This window comes from Cebidichthys violaceus, unplaced genomic scaffold (assembly GCF_023349555.1).
Source record: "Cebidichthys violaceus isolate CVI_PGR_0920_01 unplaced genomic scaffold, fCebVio1.0.p SCAF_8, whole genome shotgun sequence".
Classification (NCBI taxonomy): Eukaryota; Metazoa; Chordata; class Actinopteri; order Perciformes; family Stichaeidae; genus Cebidichthys; species Cebidichthys violaceus.
This window is the reverse complement of record NW_027176964.1, coordinates 15330697-15353320: the sequence shown is the minus strand read 5'-3', so window position 1 is coordinate 15353320 and position 22624 is coordinate 15330697. Positions and strand designations below refer to the sequence as shown.

The 22624-nt window shown below is 44.1% G+C and overlaps 3 protein-coding genes across 5 annotated transcripts; all 3 read left to right on the top strand.

Moving 5' to 3' along the window:
* Positions 1-1055: 1055 nt before the first annotated feature.
* ddr2b (discoidin domain receptor tyrosine kinase 2b) lies at positions 1056-9709 on the top strand. 2 transcript variants are annotated; one of them, XM_068738193.1, is made up of 16 exons: positions 1056-1142; positions 2323-2425; positions 2912-3149; positions 4192-4339; positions 4508-4610; positions 4733-4916; positions 5377-5617; positions 5780-5845; positions 6374-6510; positions 7280-7490; positions 7577-7800; positions 7918-8045; positions 8129-8347; positions 8576-8810; positions 9043-9192; positions 9390-9709. In XM_068738193.1, the coding sequence occupies exons 1-16, from the start codon at positions 1058-1060 to the stop codon at positions 9522-9524; spliced, it is 2607 nt and encodes an 868-aa protein (XP_068594294.1). In that variant the 5' UTR covers positions 1056-1057; the 3' UTR covers positions 9525-9709. The 2 variants fall into 2 exon arrangements, with proteins under 2 accessions (XP_068594294.1, XP_068594295.1); XM_068738194.1 differs by lacking the exon at positions 1056-1142 and having other exon boundaries at positions 5780-5846; positions 6360-6510.
* A 1104-nt stretch (positions 9710-10813) lies between these two features.
* LOC137866185 (3-keto-steroid reductase/17-beta-hydroxysteroid dehydrogenase 7-like) lies at positions 10814-13952 on the top strand. Of its 2 annotated transcripts, none has more exons than XM_068701918.1 (9): positions 10814-10982; positions 11530-11762; positions 11869-11961; positions 12154-12268; positions 12674-12868; positions 12993-13097; positions 13185-13241; positions 13329-13427; positions 13636-13952. In XM_068701918.1, exons 1-9 carry the CDS (start codon positions 10830-10832, stop codon positions 13714-13716), a joined length of 1131 nt encoding a protein of 376 aa, XP_068558019.1. In that variant the 5' UTR covers positions 10814-10829; the 3' UTR covers positions 13717-13952. The 2 variants fall into 2 exon arrangements, with proteins under 2 accessions (XP_068558019.1, XP_068558020.1); XM_068701919.1 differs by having other exon boundaries at positions 10848-10982; positions 11559-11762.
* A 1320-nt stretch (positions 13953-15272) lies between these two features.
* On the top strand, positions 15273-22573 carry LOC137865932 (SERPINE1 mRNA-binding protein 1-like). Its single transcript, XM_068701518.1, has 9 exons — positions 15273-15676; positions 16507-16687; positions 16968-17108; positions 17303-17374; positions 17829-17903; positions 18801-18978; positions 19262-19327; positions 19508-19759; positions 20786-22573. Exons 1-9 carry the CDS (start codon positions 15421-15423, stop codon positions 20843-20845), a joined length of 1281 nt encoding a protein of 426 aa, XP_068557619.1. The 5' UTR covers positions 15273-15420; the 3' UTR covers positions 20846-22573.
* Positions 22574-22624: the final 51 nt, after the last annotated feature.

The window sequence follows — 22624 nt, the reverse complement described above, 5'->3', positions numbered from 1 at the left end:
TTTTTCTCATATGTGGCTATTAGCCCCACTGCTGTCCACGTTGACTTTTGAAAAAAAGTTTGTGTCAATTCAGCTCCGTATAGAAAGTGACATCATACAGGAAAATACATTACACGGGTTTGGAATAGGCTTAAACACAAGAAAAGAGTGTATCTGTAAACATTAAGGGGACGAAAGGCACAATATTTGTGCTTTATTTGACTTTCATTTGTATAATTTGAATCTGTGCCTGAAAAAAAAATACTGGAAAAAAGTTATTCCACTGGAAAGTTAGTCAGCGATCATCATGTCGGCTCTCCAGAAATGGACTGAAAGACTCCTTACAGACATGTTTTTTTTTTGTTTTTTTAAACTTCTAATGCACTACACTACAGTATAACTACATTCTACACACATGGTACTGACACACAATGACAGTGTCCCAGCAAATCTTTTGGAGAAACCATGTGTAAGACCATGGGTGCAGTTTGTGAACAGTGGGCTGCGTTCTTGTAGACGACACCAGAGTGTGTCAGAGGCACAAGGCGCTGAGACCTTCACGGGGCTTTTACAAGGTAAATGAAGTGAAGTAGCGGAGGTGGGACAGAGTGCAAGACTCTGGAGCTGAGGACTCATTGTACCGCTGTGAGTGGCGGTTTAACTCTATATAATTAGTTACAACATCCTACTATCCTGACATCATACGTTTACTTTACACACATATTGAAAAATGTTTTAACCTTTATATGTCTGTTTTTTCACAGGTTTTTTTTTTGTAATTCTCATTATTTACAGCATGCTAGCATTTTAGCACAGCTTTAAAAGTCTGCCACCCTGCATTTCAGTACACATATTGTGTGTGTGTGTGTGTGTGTGTGTGTGTGTGTGTGTGTGTGTGTGTGTGTGTGTGTGTGTGTGTGTGTGGCAAATAAAACCTCTGAATTCTTAAAGAAATCAAAACATTTGCTGTGGGGAATTAGTTGACATGATATATGAAAATAAACAAATGAATTATCTTGTACTACTAATCTCGTCCACTGATTTACAACCTTTCAGGTGTGCGGCTCCTTTAGAAGAGATGAGGGTCGTGAAGGTTCAACAGATCTCACACCACGTCTTCGTTATCCTTCTGGCTGTCACTGTACGATCTCAAGTCAACCCAGGTAGATATTTGTGTTTTACATCCGCGTCGTTCTGTCTCAGAGCAGGAAGGGGTTAAATATCTTGCTCAAGGATACTTTGGTAGGGCCTGTTGGCGTGTCGCAGGGCTCACACGAGTCAGACAATCGACGATATAACGAGTTTTATTTGATGTAAGTGTAGTTTTTGTACGTGTGATTAAAGTATGAGCCAGTCAATATGTCATACATAAACTCAAAATAACCTCATATTCCTGAGGGAGAAGCACGTTGACAAGATGGAAAAGGGAAGCAAATTTAGGTGGGTGGGCTTAGAATGCAAGAATGTAATGTGTGTGTGTGTGTGTGTGTGTGTGTGTGTGTGTGTGTGTGTGTGTGTGTGTGTGTGTGTGGTTTACTTAATGGTCAGACAGCAAATATCCTCAGAACAGGCAGACCTTTCACAAGCAGGGGGCATTTGTGGAAAAAAAAAAAAGTTTGAAAATTTGTAGGCATAGGTGTAGGTAACACACACACACACACACACACCTACACACCTACACACACACACACACACTCACTCTCACATGCGCTCATTTGCGTTTCCCACTTGGAATATTTTCACAGTAAAAGGCTTATTTGTTCTGCTGCTCTGTCAAAGTACATGTCAGGCGGTTCGGTGTGGGAAGAGGAGAATAAAACACAGACGTCCCTTAATTACCAGGTAGAGATGTTGAGGATAAACAGTGACACTCTGGTAGATGCAGTGAGCAGATGTACAGCATGGGCACAGAATTATAATAACGCTATAACGTGGCATCTGTTGCTGCCACATTTATCTTTATTACATAACTGATAAAGCCAGATGCCAGGGCTTTAAAAAAAAAAAAATCTAAAATGTCTCTCACGTGGCTGGTAAAGATTATGAAAAAGGATGAAAATTAAAGAGCGGGCAGCTCTGAGGCCACTCCCGACTCATTTTGCTTAGACTGGTACCTACACAGTGATGCCTCTGTTTGGCTTTAGAGGCCTTGCAGGGCTGCAGGAAGGGGACTGGGGGGGGGGGGGGGGGGACCTGACTGCTTTACACTCAACCCCTCACATCCTGCAAAACAGAAACGATTAAAACTTGTGTGGCATGTGAGAAAGAAGACGGGTGTCACACTCACAAACATAATCGCAGTGTGAGCCGCATGTGGATCACGGATGCTTCTTGTGTTTGTAGAAATGTGTCGATATCCTCTCGGTATGACCGGTGGGCAGATTCAGGACGAGGACATCTCTGCTTCCAGTCAGTGGTCTGAGTCGACTGCTGCAAGATTTGGCAGGCACGTCGCATGATGATTCTTTTCTTATATTTTAAACTTCATTTCATTTTGCTTTGGGTAACACATTTGTATCCACTTTTTTTTTTTCAATCCTGATGGCTACTGCTATTCATGCTAAATTTGATTTTGATCAAATCAGGTGATCTTCATCAGCAGATGGATTTTGCTCCAGAAGCAGCGTCTAAATGGAGCTCAGGTTGAGAATCGTTTGGCCAAGGCCAAGAATGAAATTTGAAGCTCAGCATACGTGAAAGTTTCATTAACTGGACCCATGCAGAATAATGATAGTGCTGTTTTAACAGCTGTTGTCCTGCAGCAATGTTGAGTCGTCAAATATGTTCTCATGCAAATATGAATTATGCATAGAGAATAACTCACTTTCAATTTTCTTCTTCCTCAACATTTATTTCCCCTCGTCATCCATCGCTCCTCTCGTCTGTGCACCTGAACTCTTATTCTCCCCTCTTATTCCTTCCTCCTCTTCAGACTTGACTTGGACAACGGAGACGGAGACGGGGCCTGGTGTCCTGACATCATGTCGGAGCCGGACGGCCTCAAAGAGTATCTCCAGGTGGACCTGCGTTCACTGCACTTCATCACGCTGGTGGGCACCCAAGGTCGCCACGCCGACGGTATGGGTAATGAGTTCGCCCAGCGATACAGGATCAAGTACAGCCGCGACGGCAGCAACTGGGTGGGCTGGCATGATAGGAAGGGAAGGCAGGTGAGCGTGTCTAGATCTTACCGTCTGTCATTGTTTCTCATTCCATGTAGAATTCAATTTCGGTCCACACATCATCAGGACGTCTTAATTGCAGCAGATGAAGGTGAGGAGAGGAGCAGAGGCGGCCATGACAGGGAGGCCTGAGGGACCGGGTTGACTTGTCACGTTATTAAACGTGACAGTTTTCAAACAGGAAGCTTCTGCATTTATTTAACAGCTTTACTTACTAGTGACATATAAGACATATGATGAGCTTATTACATTACATTACATTACAGTCATTTTAGCAGACGCTTTTATCCAAAGCGACTTACAATAAGTGTATTCAGCGTAGGTATTCAAGAGAACTACTAGTCACCAGAAGTCATGAGTGCATCTCCTTTTTTAAACAAGCATCTAAGAGCATGAAGCAGAGCAAAAGTACAGAAACAAACTAATATGAATACAATAAGTGCAACAAACTAGTATGAATACAATATCAAATTTGGTTCAATTATATAAACTATCCAACAATATATGAAATAGTTCAAATTAACCCCAGCTTGACCAGCTACAACAGTAAAATACTACTTATGATACAAAAACAAAACAAGCAAAACCAATTGATGAATAGACTTATAGAGGACTATAACAATCAAATAGTCACGTTTTCTGAAATATGACAAAATAACCATAGACTGTATATGAGAAGAAATAAAACATTTTGCGATTAAAACTTAAGTTCTTTTGCTATTTTCTGAATCACATCGTAGTTTTATAGTTTCACTGAATTAAATGATCTGATCTGAATACTTCCTCCAACACTGTTGAGATGACAAGGAGATAACATCTTCTCTGCAGCACACCGTAGCAGAGTTCATGGGAAATTAAGACCCACGGCAGAACTTAGCAGCAGCATGAGATGAAGGACACCAATTCCTTTACACATTTGTCCAGATTTCACAAAAGATTTGACAATAACCTATATATATATATATATATATATATCCGCAGACACGTTTCACTCAGTTTTTATCTGCGTCATCCGCGTCTCCTCTGCCAGGTCATTGAGGGGAACAGGAATGCGTATGATGTGGTGCTGAAGGACCTGGAGCCCCCCATCATAGCTCGTTTTGTCCGCTTCATGCCCGTGACGGACCCCTCCATGATCGTGTGTATGAGAGTGGAGCTCTACGGCTGTGAATGGCTGGGTTAGTCATTGCTGTCCACTATAAAGGGTGCAACACCTGCACATAGTCTTTGTTTCTCTTTCTTTGTTTAAATAATTACCAAAGTGTGAACTGATGACTTCATTGTCATTATATCCTATCAGCATGTAGTGAGTAAATCAATGACAATCTTTGACCTGCTCCCTGTAGATGGCCTGATGTCTTATAGCATTCCAGATGGGCACCAAATGATCTACAGAGGCCTGGATGTCTACTTTAATGACTCCGTGTATGATGGAGCATTAGCTGAAAGGTCTGGATTTTACTGCTACAATTAAGGGTTTATATTTCTTATATTATCATTTTCAGCTTGCCCTCCTGTGAGTGCAGCACTTTTCCCCAAAACTGATTTAAGATCATCCGTCTCCGCACTAGACTGACAAAGGGCCTCGGCCAGCTGACAGATGGCACCTGGGGTCTGGATGATTTCCTCCACAGCCACATATACGGCATGTGGCCTGGGTACGACTACGTGGGCTGGAACAACAAGAGCCTCCCCAAAGGTTACGTGGAGATGATCTTTGAGTTCGACCACGTCCGAAACTTCACTTCCATGAAGGTAAAAAAAAGTCGGTGCAGGGGAGAACTTCACTCATCGGTTCAATTGTAAAAAAAAAAAAAAAAAAAGTGGAATTTTGCTGAGCCAACAACTACACTGAACTGAAAAGCACCCAGCAAATTCAATTGAGGCATACAATTCTGCAAAATAGCCTCGCAGTGTGAAAATCACATTCTCTGTATAATTACCCATGGGTGCATGCTGTGGCCTGAGATCAGAGATAACGGGGTTTTTTTTTTTTTCCAGCAGAGATTAGTCATCACTACACCTGCTCCTGTATCATCTTCCCCCTCGATTCTGACTGTTTGGAGCACTTTTGCTCCCGTTTAGTCATCAATGTCACAGAAACAAATGCATACTCCCCTGTAGATATTAACAGGACAACTATTTGCAAGACACAGCTTTCAGTACTTTGATCATGCTTGCTTTTCTTTTTTTTTCACACATCCCACCTCCACAGGTTCACTGTAATAACATGTTTAGCCGCGGCGTGAGGATGTTCAGACAGGCCACCTGTTACTTCCGGTCGGGATCAGACTGGGAGGCTGACCCCGTGACCTTTAGGCCCACCGTCGACCGCGTGACCCAAGGCGCCCGTTTCGTCACCGTGTCCCTCGGCGACCGCACGGCCAGCGCCATCAAATGCCGTTTCCACTTCAGTGACCTTTGGATGTTGTTCAGTGAAGTTGCCTTCCAGTCAGGTGAGATGGGATCTGGAGTGGAACTTTAATTTTTGATTATGTATCCTGTTTTGAAGGGGCTTTTGTCCACCATTAGATGTAAATGTTGATGCACGTTTACTGCACCAAACTCTTGCCTGAACCTCTATCCTTTAGCTTTGTGTGTTTTTCTTTCTCACACAGGCTCAGCCGTGTACAACACTTCTCTGAGTCCTCGCAAACACGGACACCCCACAAACACACTGCCAGGTCAATAGCTAAACCCTGTATATGTGTTTTTTCTTCAAGTAGTGGTTGTAATTTTTTTTGAATTTGCTTGTCAGGCAGTGGAAAAAAATGCTGGCAAGAGATATAATTCATACACGGCTGCTGGCAAACACTGTGGTTGTAAACAAATCACGGGCTGAGTATTACCTCCAATCAACCAAAAATATAATCAAAAAAATGTATTTAGATGATCATTTATTTATGATTTTTCATAATCAAGCTTGGATTGGTGTCGTACATCTTGTTGTGATGTATAGTGATTTACTAGTGAAGGTAATTGCTCAGTCTCAAAGGCGGTTTAACTCAAATGTTTTCTGGTTACACAGTGCCCCCTGCTGGTAGCATCAGAAACGACCGACCATTGAAATAAATGACACTTCTTACTGTAGTTGTAATATGAATATGAAGGGGATTATGCCATAGAAATATGATTGTTATGGGATGTATTGTAATATAAATTTGAGCTGTGATGGATTAAATCAAGTCTTAACTCTCATTTGGTTTTGTTAGGAGATGATCCTACTCATAAAGTGGATGACAGCAATACCAGGATTCTGATTGGCTGCTTGGTGGCTATTATTGCCATCCTGCTGACCATCATAGTCATCATCCTCTGGAGGCAGGTCTGGCAAAAGATGCTTGAGAAGGTGAGGAGAGAATTCGGGTTTTTTTTATTAGTATGAGATCAAACACGGTTGTAGTATAGTCAGGGATCAGGACGAAGGGCGATGGTTACCAGGTAAGGTGATGAACACTATGGTCGGGGACAATGAGACGCAGGTGAGGCTTGCACATTCAATGCTAGTTTTATCTGAACGTGTGCCATGAATTATCACCATACTCCAAATTGAATACGTAGGGAGGAAATACCTGGCATCCCTATATAACTGTCAACTATCAACACAATGTTTGTCATTCTAATTAATATAAATAATACAAGCATCAACGTACTGCAAACATAAATGTACTAAGAGCAAGCATACTCACTTTTACTCTCAGACAAACCAGTAGAGAGCCCAGAGTTCTGCTGCTGCTGCAGGTAATTCAAAGGGCTCACACCTGAACTCAATCCCAAATATACTGTATGAAGCCAGGCTCCTCCCACGCCCTGCTCCATCTCGGGCAGCATATATATTTTTGTCTGCATATTTATATATATATAGCCTGCTTCATGTTCACCAGGGAGTTTGCCTGATGAAGACCTTTTAGGTAGAAACGTCGCATGAATAAAACATGTCTGCACCTCTCCTCGTCCTCAGTGACAATCACTTATATCCAAGTGGTTCCTCTTTCCGTTTGATAAATCTGGCATCCAAAAACCGACTGCCTGTAATGTGAGATGAAAATTCTCTTGCTGATTATTTGACCGAAACAACAAATAGCACGCTCTCCTCTCCCACCGACTTACTTCCACAGGCATCTCGTCGCCTGCTGGATAATGAACTCACAGCTCGTCTGGCGGTCCAGACCCAGGCCTTCTCCTCCCTCCACTCCTCTCTGTCCAGCGAGAGCGGCTCCACCTCCAACTCCACCTATGAGAGAATCTTCCCCCTCTGCTCCGACTACCAGGAGCCATCCCGCCTAATCCGGAAACTGCCCGAGTTCGCTCGGTCCACCGAACACCTCGGTAAGACGGTAAAAGCACAATTCAATAAATACTATTATTTTGGTCGACTTCAGCTGAATGTGTATTTTGTGTGTGCACCACATCAGGGCCGAGCACCTCCTGTAGAGCCCTTGCAACCAGTGTTACAGACGGTGCCCCCCACTACGCGGAGGCAGACATCATCAGCCTCCAGGAGTCTTCAGACAGCAGCACCTACTCCATCACGGCTGTCAACATGAATCTCTTTGCTGGCACCGATTCATCCATGAGAGAGTTCCCCAGAGACAAGCTCACCTTTAAGGAGAAGCTGGGAGAGGGCCAGTTTGGAGAAGTATATTCTCTTTTGTACCTTTAAATTACAATAATTACAATTACAATTATGGTATTTTAAATATATGTGGTGCCAAGTGTATGATGGACTAACAAAGTGCTTTTTTTAAAAAAACAGGTGCACTTGTGTGAGGCAGAGGGCATGCAGGACTTTTTGGATGAGGATTTGTCCATAGAGGGAAACAGGGACTCGCCTCTGCTGGTTGCAGTGAAAACACTGCGGGAAGACGCCAACAAGAATGCAAGGTAAAAAGAACACGCTGCACAGTACACAAGTCAGCCGCCAATCGAGCGGTAAATTACAATAGTTTGTCCCTGCTGTGCCGAAGGAATGACTTCCTGAAGGAGATCCGAATCATGTCTCGCCTGAGGGACCCCAACATTGTCCGTCTGCTGGCCGTGTGTGTGGACACAGACCCGCTGTGCATGATCACTGAGTACATGGAAAATGGAGACCTGAACCAGTTCCTCTGCAATCTCAGACTGAAAGAGGCCGCTGATGAAGACAAGGTGGACCAGGAGGAGAAAGAGGGGGAGAGTATGGTCAGGTAGGCTCATATCTTGACAATAAACTGTCGTGATTATCTTGAATTCATACACAGAGCCAACTAGACAGCTCTAACTGTTTGGGCCCCTTTGTATTTCCTGTTGCTGTGTTTGTTAATGCAGTAGCTGACAGGAAGTAAACTTGGACCAAAGCAGAATGGCAATGAAAAAGTCTATACCGTACTTATGACTTGTAATCTCTTTGTTTGTGGTCTCTTCTGTTTCTTTAGCTACAGCAAACTGATTGGCATGGCTGTGCAGATCTCATCCGGCATGAAGTACTTGTCCTCTCTCAACTTCGTCCACCGGGATCTGGCGACCCGCAACTGCCTGGTGGGTAAGAACTACACCATAAAGATCGCTGATTTCGGCATGAGTCGGAACCTGTACAGAGGGGACTACTACAGGATCCAGGGCCGGGCCGTCCTGCCCATTCGCTGGATGTCCTGGGAGAGCATCCTACTGGTGAGTGGAATAGTTACACAGTAGACGAAAAACGACGCTGTGAATTGTGGGTAGTTTCTGCAGAAATGCAGACTGAGGGAAAGTGGGCATGAAGCTCTCAAAATGTCACTATCACTGCTCAAAGATTTGTTTTGATTTGCAGTCTGCTCATAATATTGCAGCTGTAATAAAACCAGCATACACATGAAGTCTGTACTAGGTTGTATTGGATTGAAGTTGTCTGTTCTCTCAGGGGAAGTTCACCATGGCCAGTGACGTGTGGGCCTTCGGCGTGACTCTGTGGGAGATTCTGACCCTGTGTAAGAAGCAGCCCTACTCCCAGCTCTCTGACGAGCAGGTCATTGAAAACACAGGCGAGTTCTTCAGGGACCAGGGCAAGCAGGTGAGCGTCACACAGGTTTAGGCTACCAATCCTCCAAAGTATAATCTCGTTATGATCTCAGTTATGGTTTTATCAGTGACACTCATACAAAGTAAATTTTTTTGCCTACATTTGTGTCTCACCGTGTCATATTCTAGTACTACTCACAGCCCTTTTGAACTCTAATCCTGTGTTATTATTGTGTCTCACGCTCCCAGGTGTACCTGCCAAAGCCTCTCTGTTGTCCTGACAGAGTCTACAATGATCTCATGCTGAGCTGCTGGAGGAGGAACGCCAAGCAGAGGCCGAGCTTTCAGGATATACACACTCAGCTGACGGAGAGCCTGGCGTAGTGAAAGGAACAGATGATTTCTCTCCGACATGAACTGTCACATTCGCTCCCTTCAGTCTGGATCTATTTGGAATTCATTTGGAGTCAGAAAAAACCCCCAAAATCTAACGTTTTCCATTTGTTTGTAGCTGTCTTGCCACAATTGTGCTGTAAATAACAAGATGTGAGGAGAAGGTATACACTTGAAAAGAGCCTTATATTGTAGATATACAAATTAGCACTATTCACACTTCTGTGTATTTATTAATTTCTTTTTATCTCCTGTGCTACGTATATTTATAATATATATTTGAGTTCTATGGTAATAGGGTTTGAAACGCAATTGTGAATATTTTGTATTTCTTTTCCATTCATGCACCTAATTCTATTGCACATTAATTATAGGACGTCAACACAGTTGTGTGATTTTTTTATTTTGTTTATATTTTTTGCTTTTTAATAATAATGACTGCCGTCTAGATGAGGCAGATGTTTTTTACTCTGCAGCAGTTTCCTGACATGTTTTATAAATATGTTTATGTCCTTTTGCAGAAATAACTAATACTGTATATTGTTGAATAGCAGCAAAGAACAAAGCAAGGATCCCTGTAAATAAAGAAAATGAAGGTTCACTACTGTGTGTTTTATTCCCAGACTGGAGTTATTAGCAGTGGTGGAAAGTAACTAAGTACATTTACTCAAGTATTGTACTTAAGTAGCCTACAATTTTGAGATACTTGTACTTTGAGTATTTCCATGTTATGCTACTTTTACCCCCCTACATATATTTGATAGCTTATGTTACTAGTTACTTCATAGCTTTAGATTAGTAAGACAAAACAGAAAATAACTAATAAAGTAAGATTTATTATCACAGGTTAAGCTACCCAGCAGTATATAAGGTACTTTAAATGACCTGTGCCTTTACCAACATTAACAGTATGTACATATTAATGCATCACTAATTATAATCAAATTATACAATATATGCAATTCTGAAACGGGCCATTCTGCATAATGAGTACTTTCACTTTTGGTACTATAACAGTATATTATAATATGAATACTCTTGTACTTCAATATTGAACTCAGGACTTGTAACACAGTATTTTATAGTTTGAATGTACTTTGTTCACAATACGAGAGACACAGCAACAGGCTACAAGTCGTCGTCAATCACAGCCTTACCTATGACCTGAGCGGCACTTTAAGTCGTTGCACCGCTCCTCCCCTTTTTGGGCCTCTTCGCTCTCCGTAGTGGGAGCTGATTGGCCAGTTGTTTGTTGACATCCAATCACACCACGTATCGGCTCGTGCACATAGGCTGATGTTTTCCGGAGAGGAATCGGACGATGGGAGCCACGGTGAGAGGATATTCAGAACTGCTTTAAGACTTCGTTCTGGTCCTCGTCTTCACCTGCAGACGCTGCCAGCTGCGGACAGACATGGAGAAAGTTGTTCTTGTAACCGGCGCGAACAGGTGGGCTACTTGAAACTGCGTTATAGTGATGAATAGACACTCGGTTTGTCACGTGACACCTCTCACGAGCGAATGAACACCGAAGTCATTATGCGTTAACTTGACAGAAGCATGCTGTAATAATGCTTACTAGTTGAATTTCATTTAATTCATTAAGCTTCTGTATGAGCGTCATATACACAGGAATAAATGCATATTAGAAAAGTAAGAAACATTTGATACAAAATATATTAAAAGTGAAGAAAAAGAAAAAAAAACTCACTCATTATATATTATAGGCTGTACATACTTGAACGTTTTAATGTTGAGAAGAGTTCAGTTATCTTTGAATGCACTTGTCTGGAATATTTCGATCAAATGATGCGACTTGCGTAGATATACAGTTCTCTCTTATTATCCAGGTGCATTAGAAAAAACGCGACACCAAATGTTTCTTATCTGCCTTTATAATGTGTTCTCCGGTTGTTACTATGAACCCTCTATGTTTACCACTTGGTGTTCTATAGTACATTTGAGTAAGTACAGAAGTTTGTTTTCATGCTTGTAGTTTTTTCTGCCGTCCTTCGCTCTACCCAGCGGCATCGGCCTGGCCCTGTGCGAGAGGCTGCTGACCACGGACAGCCGGCTCCGGCTGTGTCTGGCCTGCAGGAACATGCAGCGGGCCGAGGCCGCCCGCTCCGCTCTCCTGACCTCTCACTCCGACGCTCGTGTGGACCTGCTGCACCTGGACGTGGGCTCTGTGCAGTCAGTGCTCACTGCTGCTCAGGAGGTCAAGGACAGGTACTGATACCGAGATATAGCGAGGACATACCTGTCCTTACCTAAACTATGATTACGGAATTGAGATTGCTCTTTGATGCACAATGCATTTGTGTTTTATCCACAGATACAACAGAATTGACTTTCTCTATCTAAATGCAGGAATTATGCCCAATCCACAAATTGATGTCAAAGCTTTTTTCAAGGGTCTGTTCTCCAGGTAAAGCCCCTAAACCAGTCCCTGACGTGCTTTACTTTGATTTATGATTTATGCCTTTTTTTTAATTTTGATTTCACACAGGTTTATTAAAGCTTGATGGCTGTATTACTAGTGCAAGCTGTCTATTGCCCATGCTGTTATGTAATAGCGTACCCCCCCCCCCCCCCCCCCCCCCCCCCTCACTCACTGCAGGAATGTCATCAACATGTTTGCGACAGCAGAGGGTCTCTTGACTCAACAGGACCGGCTCAACTCTGACGGTCTGCAGGAGGTTTTTGCCACCAACCTCTTCGGCCATTTTCTCCTGGTACAGCACACACACCGACCACACACACACACACACACACAAGAACTAAAAGATGATGACAAATTCCTTATTTTGGCATAATATATATGTATGTAGTCCTCATCATTATATGTTGTAAGTGTAGTAGTATATGCATACAGGATGGATTTAGTTTGTGCCTCTGCGTATAGAAAGATTCATTCAAAATAATTTTTTTGGGATGGATGATGTGGATGAAATCTGCTATCACTGTAGGAAATGTTTTTCGACAGGAATAAATATTGTGTTGTGGTAGATGTTAGAGACAATTGAGAAACTTTGTTGAAATAAGAAAAAACACTTTTGGCGTTGACTTGATGACGTGACAAAATGAAATTGGTACAGAAGTCAGCAGAATCCCCTAATGTCCTCGTCTCCGTGGTCTAGATCAGGGAGCTGGAGCCTCTGCTGTGTCGGGCAGCTCACACGTCCCGGATAGTGTGGACCTCCTCGAGTAACGCCCGCCGCTCCGCCTTCAGCATCGAGGACGTGCAGCACAGGAACGGCACGGAGCCCTACAGCTCCTCCAAGTACGCGTCGGACACGCTCAGCCTGGCGCTCAACAGACACAAGAACGGCCAGGTTTGTCAGTCACACACACTCGGCAGATTACGGCCACAGCAGTGACTACTTGTTGACATCCCAGAGTCAAAGTCGTTATGTCATTACGTCATGTGGAATACATGTTTCCTCTCTCTTGTGACAGGGGCTGTTCTCCTCCGTGATATGCCCAGGACTGGTGATGACTAATCTGACCTATGGTATTCTCCCCTCCTTCTTCTGGACCCTCATCATGCCCATCATGTGGCTGGTGAGTGACGTTTTTTACTCCTCTCCCGTCGGTTCGAGTTGCGTATGAACAGTCTTATTGTGACATATTTCTTTCTGTGCCGAACAGATTAGGATCTTCACCAACACATTCACGCTCACGCCACACAACGGAGCAGAGGCGCTGGTATGTCGTCACCCTGTCCCGTTAACGTCTCCTCAATGAATGTGTGCCATCAACACACTAAAGTCTGTCCGCTCTGGCTTTTCACAGCACTGGTTATTTGTGCAAAACCCGGAGTCTCTGGATCCGAGAGCAAAGTATCACAGTTTAACGTCGGGACTCGGAACGAACTACACTCAGCCTCGACAGGTGAGTAACCGGAGACATTATACCGCTCATGTCTGCTCTACGTGAACCTCAGATAACCTGCATCTTAGAAATATTCATGAGAGCGACTGGGATCAGCTGAGGTGCTTTTTCATGGAATGCCGAGCAGGAAACCTTGAAAATGTGATCGTGATTTGCTTTACATGCAACGAATTCAGATTTCCCTGCGTGTTTTTTGTTCTCGTTTCAGATGGACATCGATGAAGGAACGTCTGAGGTCCTCTATTCAAAACTTCTTGAACTTGAGAAAGTAGTCAGAAAGAAAGAGTGAGAAAAATGCTGACAAGGACGCTCACGGACAGTACTTTAGGTGTTTGCATTCACGCTTAAAAAAAAAATCATAAAAGTGGTGTTTGTTTGTGAAGATTTATCTTGCTGAACAAAACATGAAAGTATCCGAAACTTGTGTTTTGTGTGCCTTTTTTTTCTGCAATAATATTAAATCCATTGTAAAAGTCTCATAGTTTTTTTGGCCTTGAAAAATAAATCATCCCTGCCACAACTCCATCAGCCTTTTTTTTTCATATTTTAATATACAAATATCAGAAATGTATCTTTATATAGGTTGGTCATTCACAAATCTAGCATGTCCTGACCTCCCGCCCTGGTGAGATCGATAACCAGCAGGAGTCTAGCCTGTTTCTCTCTGGTTGTAACGTAGAAACCACCGCCTGCTGCATCTTCACCTGATACCTGGATCGCGTTTCCTCTACAACAGGCGTCCAGCTTTAATTAGCGGGTTTGTGTACGGTCCGGTTTACTGAGTCCATCAACCGACCACCAGCACTGCCGTCGGCTGTCATCGGTGGCTTTGTTTGACTAACATCCTCTCGCTGACATTTTAAATTGAACCGCTTTGGCAAAAAGGCTTTGCTGGATAAACTGCTTACTGCATGAATTCCTTTAGCATCGGCTGTTCCTGACAGACATGCACAGCTGCCACACTAATATGCAAGATATTTGAAAGAATTAAATGTCTATTATTGCTTTATTATAGAGGAAAGTCTTTCCTATTTCAGGAAAATACAGCTAAATAACTGAACCTTTATGAGGGAAATATTCCACATTTGGCGTTTATTATTAAGTTGTTTCATTGCACTTTAGCATAGTAAGCTGAGGTGCAAATGAGCAATGGTCCTAAACATCCACGCGTGCCTTGGACCCTCATAGGGTTTTACTCTTCTATAAAATCAACTAAATTCACGACTTGCTTCAAGGTACATAAAAAGCTTCCTGAATTCATCTCCTTCCAGTGTGAAAGCGTGTTCAGTGCGCTGAGAGCTGCAGGTACAGAGGGCAGACTTGTCAGACATGTTACCACCAGCTGTTACTCAGCATGCCCCTGCTGGCCCTCACCACAGCATTTGATGCTTTTTATAAACTGACAAATCTCACTTAATCTTATGATGTGTGTGTGTGTGTGTGTGTGTGTGTGTGTGTGTGTGGCCGTATATCAGCACAGAGCCATAGCTGCACATACAAGGTGCCACTGAGGTTTTGACCTCACTTAGGCAGTGCAGAGTAATAGAGCTATGGGTATGATTTAAGAAAATATATCGATATGTATTTCTTTAGGTAAAACATGGGATATGTAGTAACGCATGCACATTGTTGTTGTGTTTTGTTCTGTGCATCATGGAACACTTCTTACACAGCATGACCTGGTTTGCTGCAGCCACGTATTACCAGCCTAATGAGAGCCTATTGAACGCTTCCCTTGCATGTCATTTCCTCTAAGAAATTAAAACCCGGATTATTCTCTCCGAGGACACGAGAGCAAATAGTTACATAATGTAAATAAAAACATTGCACACCGCCGTGCGTGGAGATTGGTGCGCGCTGCGCGATGTCCCGGATGGTACTCGCACCGGAAGAGAAGGGGCAGCTCTCCCAGCCATCTTGTGGCAGCATCCAGCGATTTGTTCGCATCAAGCCTCGTAGAATCGGAGGTGAATCCCGCTGAAGGGGCGCCATCATGCCCGGACACCTGCAAGAAGGCTTCGGCTGCGTCGTGACCAACCGGTTCGACCAGTTACTGGACGACGAGTCCGACCCGTTCGAGATCCTGAAAGCGGCCGAAAACAAGAAGAAGGAGGGGGCCGCCGCTGGTTCCACCAAGTCCGCGGCTCAAGCCGCCAAGCAGCCGAAGAAGGAGTCACAGAAGGACAGAAAGAACCCGCTGCTGGACAAGAAGGACGAGTCCCAGGCTCCGGTCCCGCTGAAGAAAGAAGGTGGAAAAAACAAACAAAATTCACCTGCTCTCTTGCTTATATGCAGTGCATGTTTATTTTCATCTTTATTTCGTATCGACTGTCATGTGCATCCCCCCCCCCTCCTCCGTTAGCTGCGTTAGCTGATGCTGGACAGAGCGAAACACAGCGGGAGGTCAAACCCTGACAGACTGAGGTTAGCGAGACAACAAGAGGCGTCCGCACCGAGCAAGCTGCACGGAGGACGGCTCAGGTGTAAGCCCACCTGCAGAGCTCAGTGCTAAGAGCCTGCGTCGCAGCCATGGTTCCCACCAGCATCCTAGCAGGAAGGTGCAGTGTAGGGTTACCGTCTGGTGGATGATGCTCCGCGCGCTGGCTACGCAGCGGCTTGCAGGCTTTGCAACAGCGATATGCGCAAAAAAAAAAAAAAAATTCACCTGCGCACTGACAGACGGCTCTTTGTTAGAGTTGGAGCTGTCTACCTTCAAGTGAATACATTTTTTATTTCTTTTTAAAAGCTTTGTCGTCTTAAAATTGAGCCCTTAAAAACAACAGCGCCGAGTTAATGAAGAGAGAGGCCCTCTGGTAGCCTGTATTGTTAATCGTATGCACAGTGTAAGGACAGCGTGCTTGTTGTTGGTGGGCGTATCATTAGGTAGAGGAGTAGTTTAGAAGGAGAAGGAGGTGGGTGTCCCACCATCCACCTGCACATAACCTCCACTCTGCTGCTCCTGCACAAAAACGTGTTTAAACGGCCTGTGTTTACGACACAGCAGCCTCTTAAAAGGGGACTACATCAAGGAGTTATTTCGCTAATACCAATGACTTCCCTTTGACTTGTGATATGTCAGGTATCAGGCGAGTGGGCCGGAGACCAGACCAGCAGGGCCAGCCTGGTTCCCAGAATCAGGGCGGGCAGGGCGAAGGGCGACCCGGGGACAAGCGGCCGGACCGGAGACCTCCTCGCGAGCGGCGTTTCGAGAAGCCGGCTGAGGACAAACCCGAGGGAGGCGGAGACTTCTCTGCAGACAAGTGGGTATTTGGGAATGAATGACGCTAGAGCGTATTTTTTTAAAAAAACGTGCTGATAAGCTCAAGGCCGTCTGGCGTGATCACAGGACCGTTTGTAGGGGGTTGGATGCAAGAGTTTGATGTAATCTTAGCCAACCTCGACATCACCGCACAGCCGTCTGTAAACATCGAGAGCAGATTGTCACATGGTTATCATAAGCGCTGATCACTCACTCCAGGTCCTATTTCCTGCTTTTTATTTTCTGGTTTAATTAAGTCTGTTTTTTTTTTTGTCCACCAGGCCTTCTGGAGACCGGCCCCCGAGAGGGCGTGGTGGCGGCCGAGGTGGGCGTGGTGGAAGAGGACGGGGCATGGGCCGAGGTGAAGGCTTCGACTCCCGTGGGAAGCGAGACTTCGACAGACACAGCGGCAATGACAAATCGTGAGTCAGTCCTCGACTGAGACCTTAGCGGACCGGGGAATGTATAAATAGAAACGACTACATACCAGAGCCCCCTGTTCTTGAGTCCTTAGTTATTATCAAGAGGCCCCTTCTGGAGCTCCTCAGTTGCCCCAAAAGGTTGCCAGGACCATATATCATTGTGTGCGTTTTTTTTCCTCCTGTGTTCGCTCCAGCAATCAGAAAAGCGAGGAGAAGCGCAGTGGCAGCGGCTCACACAACTGGGGCACCGTGAAGGAGGAAGTGAGGTGAGTTTTCCAGAACGGACACGTGGCCCGTTTATCCCAGCATCACTGTCTGCAGGATAACGATGCGCCGCTGAAATTTGTACAGACTTTGTGGAGCACTTGGAACAAATTCAAGTGCTCCAGTTTTAATGGAACATTTTACAGAGTGGTGTTTGGTACGTATCGTGTTTTTGAGGGGTTGTGGTACACGCACCAAGAGAAAAATGCTCTTAATTCAGTCAGTTTAGCCTTTTTATTATTCTAGCAAATAGGTAATAACATTAGATGGAATGGATGCAGCACACATTATACAGCACATATGTGCATTTGTGAGCTGGCTTGGAAAGGCACCACTTAAGAGGCAATGTTTCAGCTGTAGGTAATATATATATATATATATATATATATATATATATATATATATATATATATATATATTCGTATTGACATGGCGGCTGTGTGTCTTTGTTCCCAGTGAGGCTGAACAGACTGCTGCTCCAGAAACGACCCCGGAGGGAGAGGAAAACGCACCTGCCGGCTCCGAGAACAAGTGAGTATCCATTACCCGTCAGATGTTCAGGTTCCAGGTGATATCAGGATGTTCAGTTAATGGATCTCCCTCCTGTTTAACAGCCCCCCCCCACCCCCCCCACCCCCCATAAATAAAGCAGTTTGAAGTAAGGATCCAACGATATGTTTGTTTTAAAGGCCGATAACAACAAATATACAATTGCAGTAAAAATTGTAATCTTTGATCACGACGTTACCGTACAATTCTGTTATTTAGAGACACTTACTGAATTGGACATCTAATAACTACTATTTGTCTTATGATATTTTTTTTTTTTTTGATAGCTGTGACATTTACATTACCAGCGGAGACTCTCTGTGTTTTTTGTTCACTTCAGCAGAGTGGATTTTAATGTTTATTGCAACTTAAGTTGGATCTGCTGCCTTGCGTTTGACACGCGGGAGCAACTTTCGACCATCAGAGGAGCGCTTCCTCTCAGTGGTGTTGATGGGCTATCATTTAGTGCTGAGGGCGGCACATTGAGCGAGACGAGCGGCTCCATCAGAGCCAGATTACCGCATTTAAATTCTTCCTTTTTTTTTAATCGGGAATCGGATTTAAAACCTGATTCCAATAATCTTTAAAAATGCTGAACATCGCAGCCAGTTATCGGTCGATCCCTGGTTTGTAACCCGGGTTATGTCATCGCACACTGTGACGTTTTTTGTTGTTTTTTTTCCTTTTGGATTCTGCACGTTGTGCTGTGTCACAAACGATTTCTCTGCATGTGCATTTTGGTTCACAAAGCTTCAGCGCAAACAGGATGAGCATTTGTCTCCCGACCTTTTGGCCTCAGGATTAAAGAGCAAGTATAGAGCTAAGAGGATTGGGCAGTTTGAGGTTTAAGGTCCTACATTGTTGCTGCTGGCTTTCCAGGGAGAACGAGGCTGAAGAAGTCAAAAACGAAGGCCCCAAAGAGATGACCCTGGACGAGTGGAAGGCCATGCAGGACAAGGAGCGCACCAAGGTGGAGTTCAACATCCGGAAGCCCAACGAGGGAGCCGACAGCCAGTGGAAGAAAGGATACGTGCTGCACAAGTCCAAGAGTGAAGATGTAAGTATGGTGATTTATTACAATACGGAGAGCGGAAACTTTTCCTCCCCTCCATCATCCACGTAAAGAGCTGCTGTCTTTTGAAACATTACCACAAAGCTGACAACCTGACTGCTTTCCTCTGCTGATTGATGATGTTTCAACACAGAGCATTGTTGCACCTAGTGTGGTGATTCCTGCGTAGCGTGCACACACTTGGATTCAGACGCACATCGTCGTTTGTCTCGCCAGCTCATCGGACACCATCTTGATGAAAACCTCTCTGTTGCCTTTTGACTTTCAGAGGCCCGTTGGCGCTTTGATCGACGCCGCAGAGACGGAAGCTGAGCCAGCCCCGGTGTTCAACAAGGTGCCTTCAAATGTTGAAATGAGTTTATTAATTTTTATTTTGGGTGGCTCCAGAGGAATAGAAGCATCTAAAGCGTGTCGTTGCTATACGGCTAAGCAACACGTCATTTCTCTACTGGTTTAAAAACGAAGCTCTCGGTACAGAGGCATCGTCTAACGAGCTTTCATCGTCTGTTTTTAGCCGCTGGGCACCCCTGACGAGTCCAGCGACCACCACTTCCGCAAACCGGCCAACGACATCACGTCTCAGCTGGAGATCAACTTTGGAGACCTGGGCCGCCCCGGACGCGGGCGTGGGGGGGCCCGCGGGGGCAGGGGAGGCCGTGGCGGCGGAGGCGGCGGCGGTGGAGGCGGAGGTGGTGGTGGCGGCGGCGGCGGCGGTGGCGGCGGGGGAGGCACCAGGCCGGCACGCGGGGGAGGACGGCCCGAAAAGGTAACGATAAAATCTGTTGCTTTCAACGACAACAACGGTTTAGTGTCTCTCACAAAGGGTTCGGCTCACCGACTGTGAACGGGCTGGAAAACCACTGAGTTGGAAAACCTGCTGTGGGACCACTAAGGCCCTGAAATAACAGAGCAGTGACCACATGCCCCATGATGCAAAGCTCACCGGCTGACCTCATGTCAGTGGTCAGGGGGATTTGTGCAGTTATGTGGCTTAGTTGTGTGAATTACAGTTTAGTTTAAAGTATTTAACTGTCAGTTGCCAAAAGCTGGCATCAAATACATTCTGCTTTTTAAATTATTTCTAATTAACAATTATTTTCATCATCAATGTGAGTGTGTGGTCTATAACTTTTTGGAAAGTAGTGAATAATGCACCTCACAATTTGCTAAAGATCAAGTTGATGTATTCCAAATTCTTGTTTTGTTTGACCAACAGTCCAAAATCCTAAGATATTCAGTTTACAATCAGAAAATAAATAAATAAGAAAACAGCAAAGATTCACATTTGGGAAGCTGAAACCAACTTTTCTGTAATTCAATGAATCCACTTATTGTTTCAGCTCTACTTAAATTAGATATTTGTACTATTTTATTATACATTTAAAAGTAAATAAGGGAAGACCATTTGTACCTTTTTTTTTTTTCTAAAGTTAAATGCATCAATCTGTCGCACATCTTGAAATCAAGTGTTGAGTGAAATATAAATCTGAACTTTTTACAGCTCTGACATCTTCTACAGATAGACTATGACGTCAATATACTGTCCAAAGATTATTTCTGTCTGTTTTTGTTTCACTGGGCTGACGGGAACTATAAATTCACTGACATACAAGTAGTATTGCGATCCATTCATATGAAAGTATTGATGACAGCACTCTTACCTTGCCCTGGTGTGTGTGTGTGTGTGTGTGTGTGTGTGTGTGTGTGTGTGTGTGTGTGTGTGTGTGTGTGTGTGTGTGTGTGTGTGTGTGTGTGTGTGTGTGTGTGTGTGTGTGTGTGTGTGTTGCTCCAGGCTAGTGGAGTGTCCGTCCCCAACGTGGACGACCCTGAGGCCTTTCCCGCTCTGGCCTAAAGGCTCCTCTTCCACCACCAGCCCACCGATCAGCCCTTCCGGGCCCCTCCTCTACGAGGCTTGCATGCTTACATCTTCAAGTATATAAGAAAAGAGAAAAAAAAAAAAAAGATTTTAAATGACAAAAAAAAAAAAAAGACTCATTCCATACCACTCACTCCACCAGAGGACTAAAAATGTTACCTGTTTTAAAAGGAGAACAAAAGACAAAAAAAAAAAAAAGGCGAGAAAAGGACCTCTTGTTACACTGAAGTTTTGTATTTAGGAACTTGAAAGCAGGGATGTTTTCATACTTCTTTTTTTTTTTTTTTTTTTTCTTTTTTTTTCCAGAGATTATGCATACTTCATTGATATTTTTTTTTGTGCTGCTTGAATTAATGCATTTCTGCAATTAGGTTGAAGTGTGTGTATATCTCTTCCCCTGAAGCCTTTGTGCCCCCCCCCCCCCCCCCCCCCTCATGACTTCAGCTCAGTATTATGCGGTCATCTTAGAAAATACTTTCTACTGGAGCTTTTCCTCCCAGTAACACACTGATGTGGTAGCACTACACTACATATGATACATGTACTAGATATCTGAAGTATGGCTAAACATGCGTTTGAAGTGTCATTACTCTGACCCTGACTACCTGATCCCCTTTTTGCGAGGCACAAATTCAGGATGGGTAACCAGGCAGAGTAACTTCCTACTAAAGCTTGGTATTTTTCTGCTTGTTGTGCAGTGAAAGTAACTGCCTCTTTTCCATTTTCTTTTTTTCTTTTCTTTTATTTTGGGATAGCTTGCCTTTTTTTATTTGGTGGACCAGTGGTTAGTGATGCTTTGTATCCCCTGATCCAGATGTGCTACCTGTGTTTTCAGGGTGTCCCAAGGCCCAATGTGTATATCTTTAGGCTGGTCCTCGTAGGGCATACTGACTATGCTACTTTTACTTCAGGACCACGAAGCAAATATTGTATTTTTTTGTTAAGGAAGTGTGTGTGTGTGTGTGTGTGTGTGTGTGTGTGTGTGTGTGTGTGTGTGTGTGTGTGTGTGTGTGTGTGTGTGTGTGTGTGTGTGTGTGTGCGCGCGCAGCTACGTGCGAGACAGACTGTGAATTTGACAGCTAGTTACTTAGAATTTAAGTATTCCTCTTGCTCTGAAAATAGAAGACAAGTCATCACCTGAAGTAGTTTATACCTATTGAGACGTGATTGTTGAGAATGATACACCAGACTGGACATATCTTGCTCTTCAGAGTATCTCCAATGTTTTTCTCGGAGCACTAAGTTTTATTGGCACCAGTCCTCTAAAGATTGCCCCCCACCCACCTTCTGTAAACCATACTTGCTGTTTTTTTTGTTTTTTTTTATTTAAATTCCATCAGTGCAGCAGCACCAGTGCATAATTTGTCTGAACTAAATGTTGGCCGTCGTCGTCAACAATCACGAGCTACAGAATGTAATGTAAGCTTACGGTGCTTTTAGCCACCTGTGTCAGCAATTTCCAGTGAGCATTTTCTTTTAATGAAGCGGGTATATTTTACATTAGGTTTAGGGGTGGAGGGTGGGTGGGGTGGGGGGTGGGGGGGGGAATTTAAAGCTTTACATGCTGTTCTGCAAATACTTGCTGGCGATGCACTGATACAGACGGCTGGAGCACTTTTTTTTTCCTCGTAGGACTGTTTGAGCCACATGACGGTGAAACGTTCTCTGCAAACATCCCTGTTCTAATAAATTGCTTTAGAGGTGTTACATGTATTCCGCCAATTGCTGTTGGGTTGTTTTTAAAATCAATACTGT

Excerpts from the sequence above, each read along its gene's own strand:
- LOC137865932 (XM_068701518.1), top strand. The coding sequence starts at position 15,421 with ATGCCCGGACACCTGCAAGAAGGCTTCGGCTGCGTCGTGACCAACCGG. Across the intron at positions 15,677-16,506 it reads GGTCCCGCTGAAGAAAGAAG|GTATCAGGCGAGTGGGCCGG; the intron begins GTGGAAAAAACA and ends GTGATATGTCAG. Across the intron at positions 19,328-19,507 it reads CAGCCCCGGTGTTCAACAAG|CCGCTGGGCACCCCTGACGA; the intron begins GTGCCTTCAAAT and ends GTCTGTTTTTAG.
- LOC137866185 (XM_068701918.1), top strand. The coding sequence starts at position 10,830 with ATGTTTTCCGGAGAGGAATCGGACGATGGGAGCCACGGTGAGAGGATA. Across the intron at positions 10,983-11,529 it reads CTTGTAACCGGCGCGAACAG|TTTTTTCTGCCGTCCTTCGC; the intron begins GTGGGCTACTTG and ends TCATGCTTGTAG. Across the intron at positions 12,869-12,992 it reads ACAGACACAAGAACGGCCAG|GGGCTGTTCTCCTCCGTGAT; the intron begins GTTTGTCAGTCA and ends CTCTTGTGACAG.
- ddr2b (XM_068738193.1), top strand. The coding sequence starts at position 1,058 with ATGAGGGTCGTGAAGGTTCAACAGATCTCACACCACGTCTTCGTTATC. Across the intron at positions 4,917-5,376 it reads GAAACTTCACTTCCATGAAG|GTTCACTGTAATAACATGTT; the intron begins GTAAAAAAAAGT and ends CCACCTCCACAG. Across the intron at positions 7,801-7,917 it reads GAGAGGGCCAGTTTGGAGAA|GTGCACTTGTGTGAGGCAGA; the intron begins GTATATTCTCTT and ends TTAAAAAAACAG.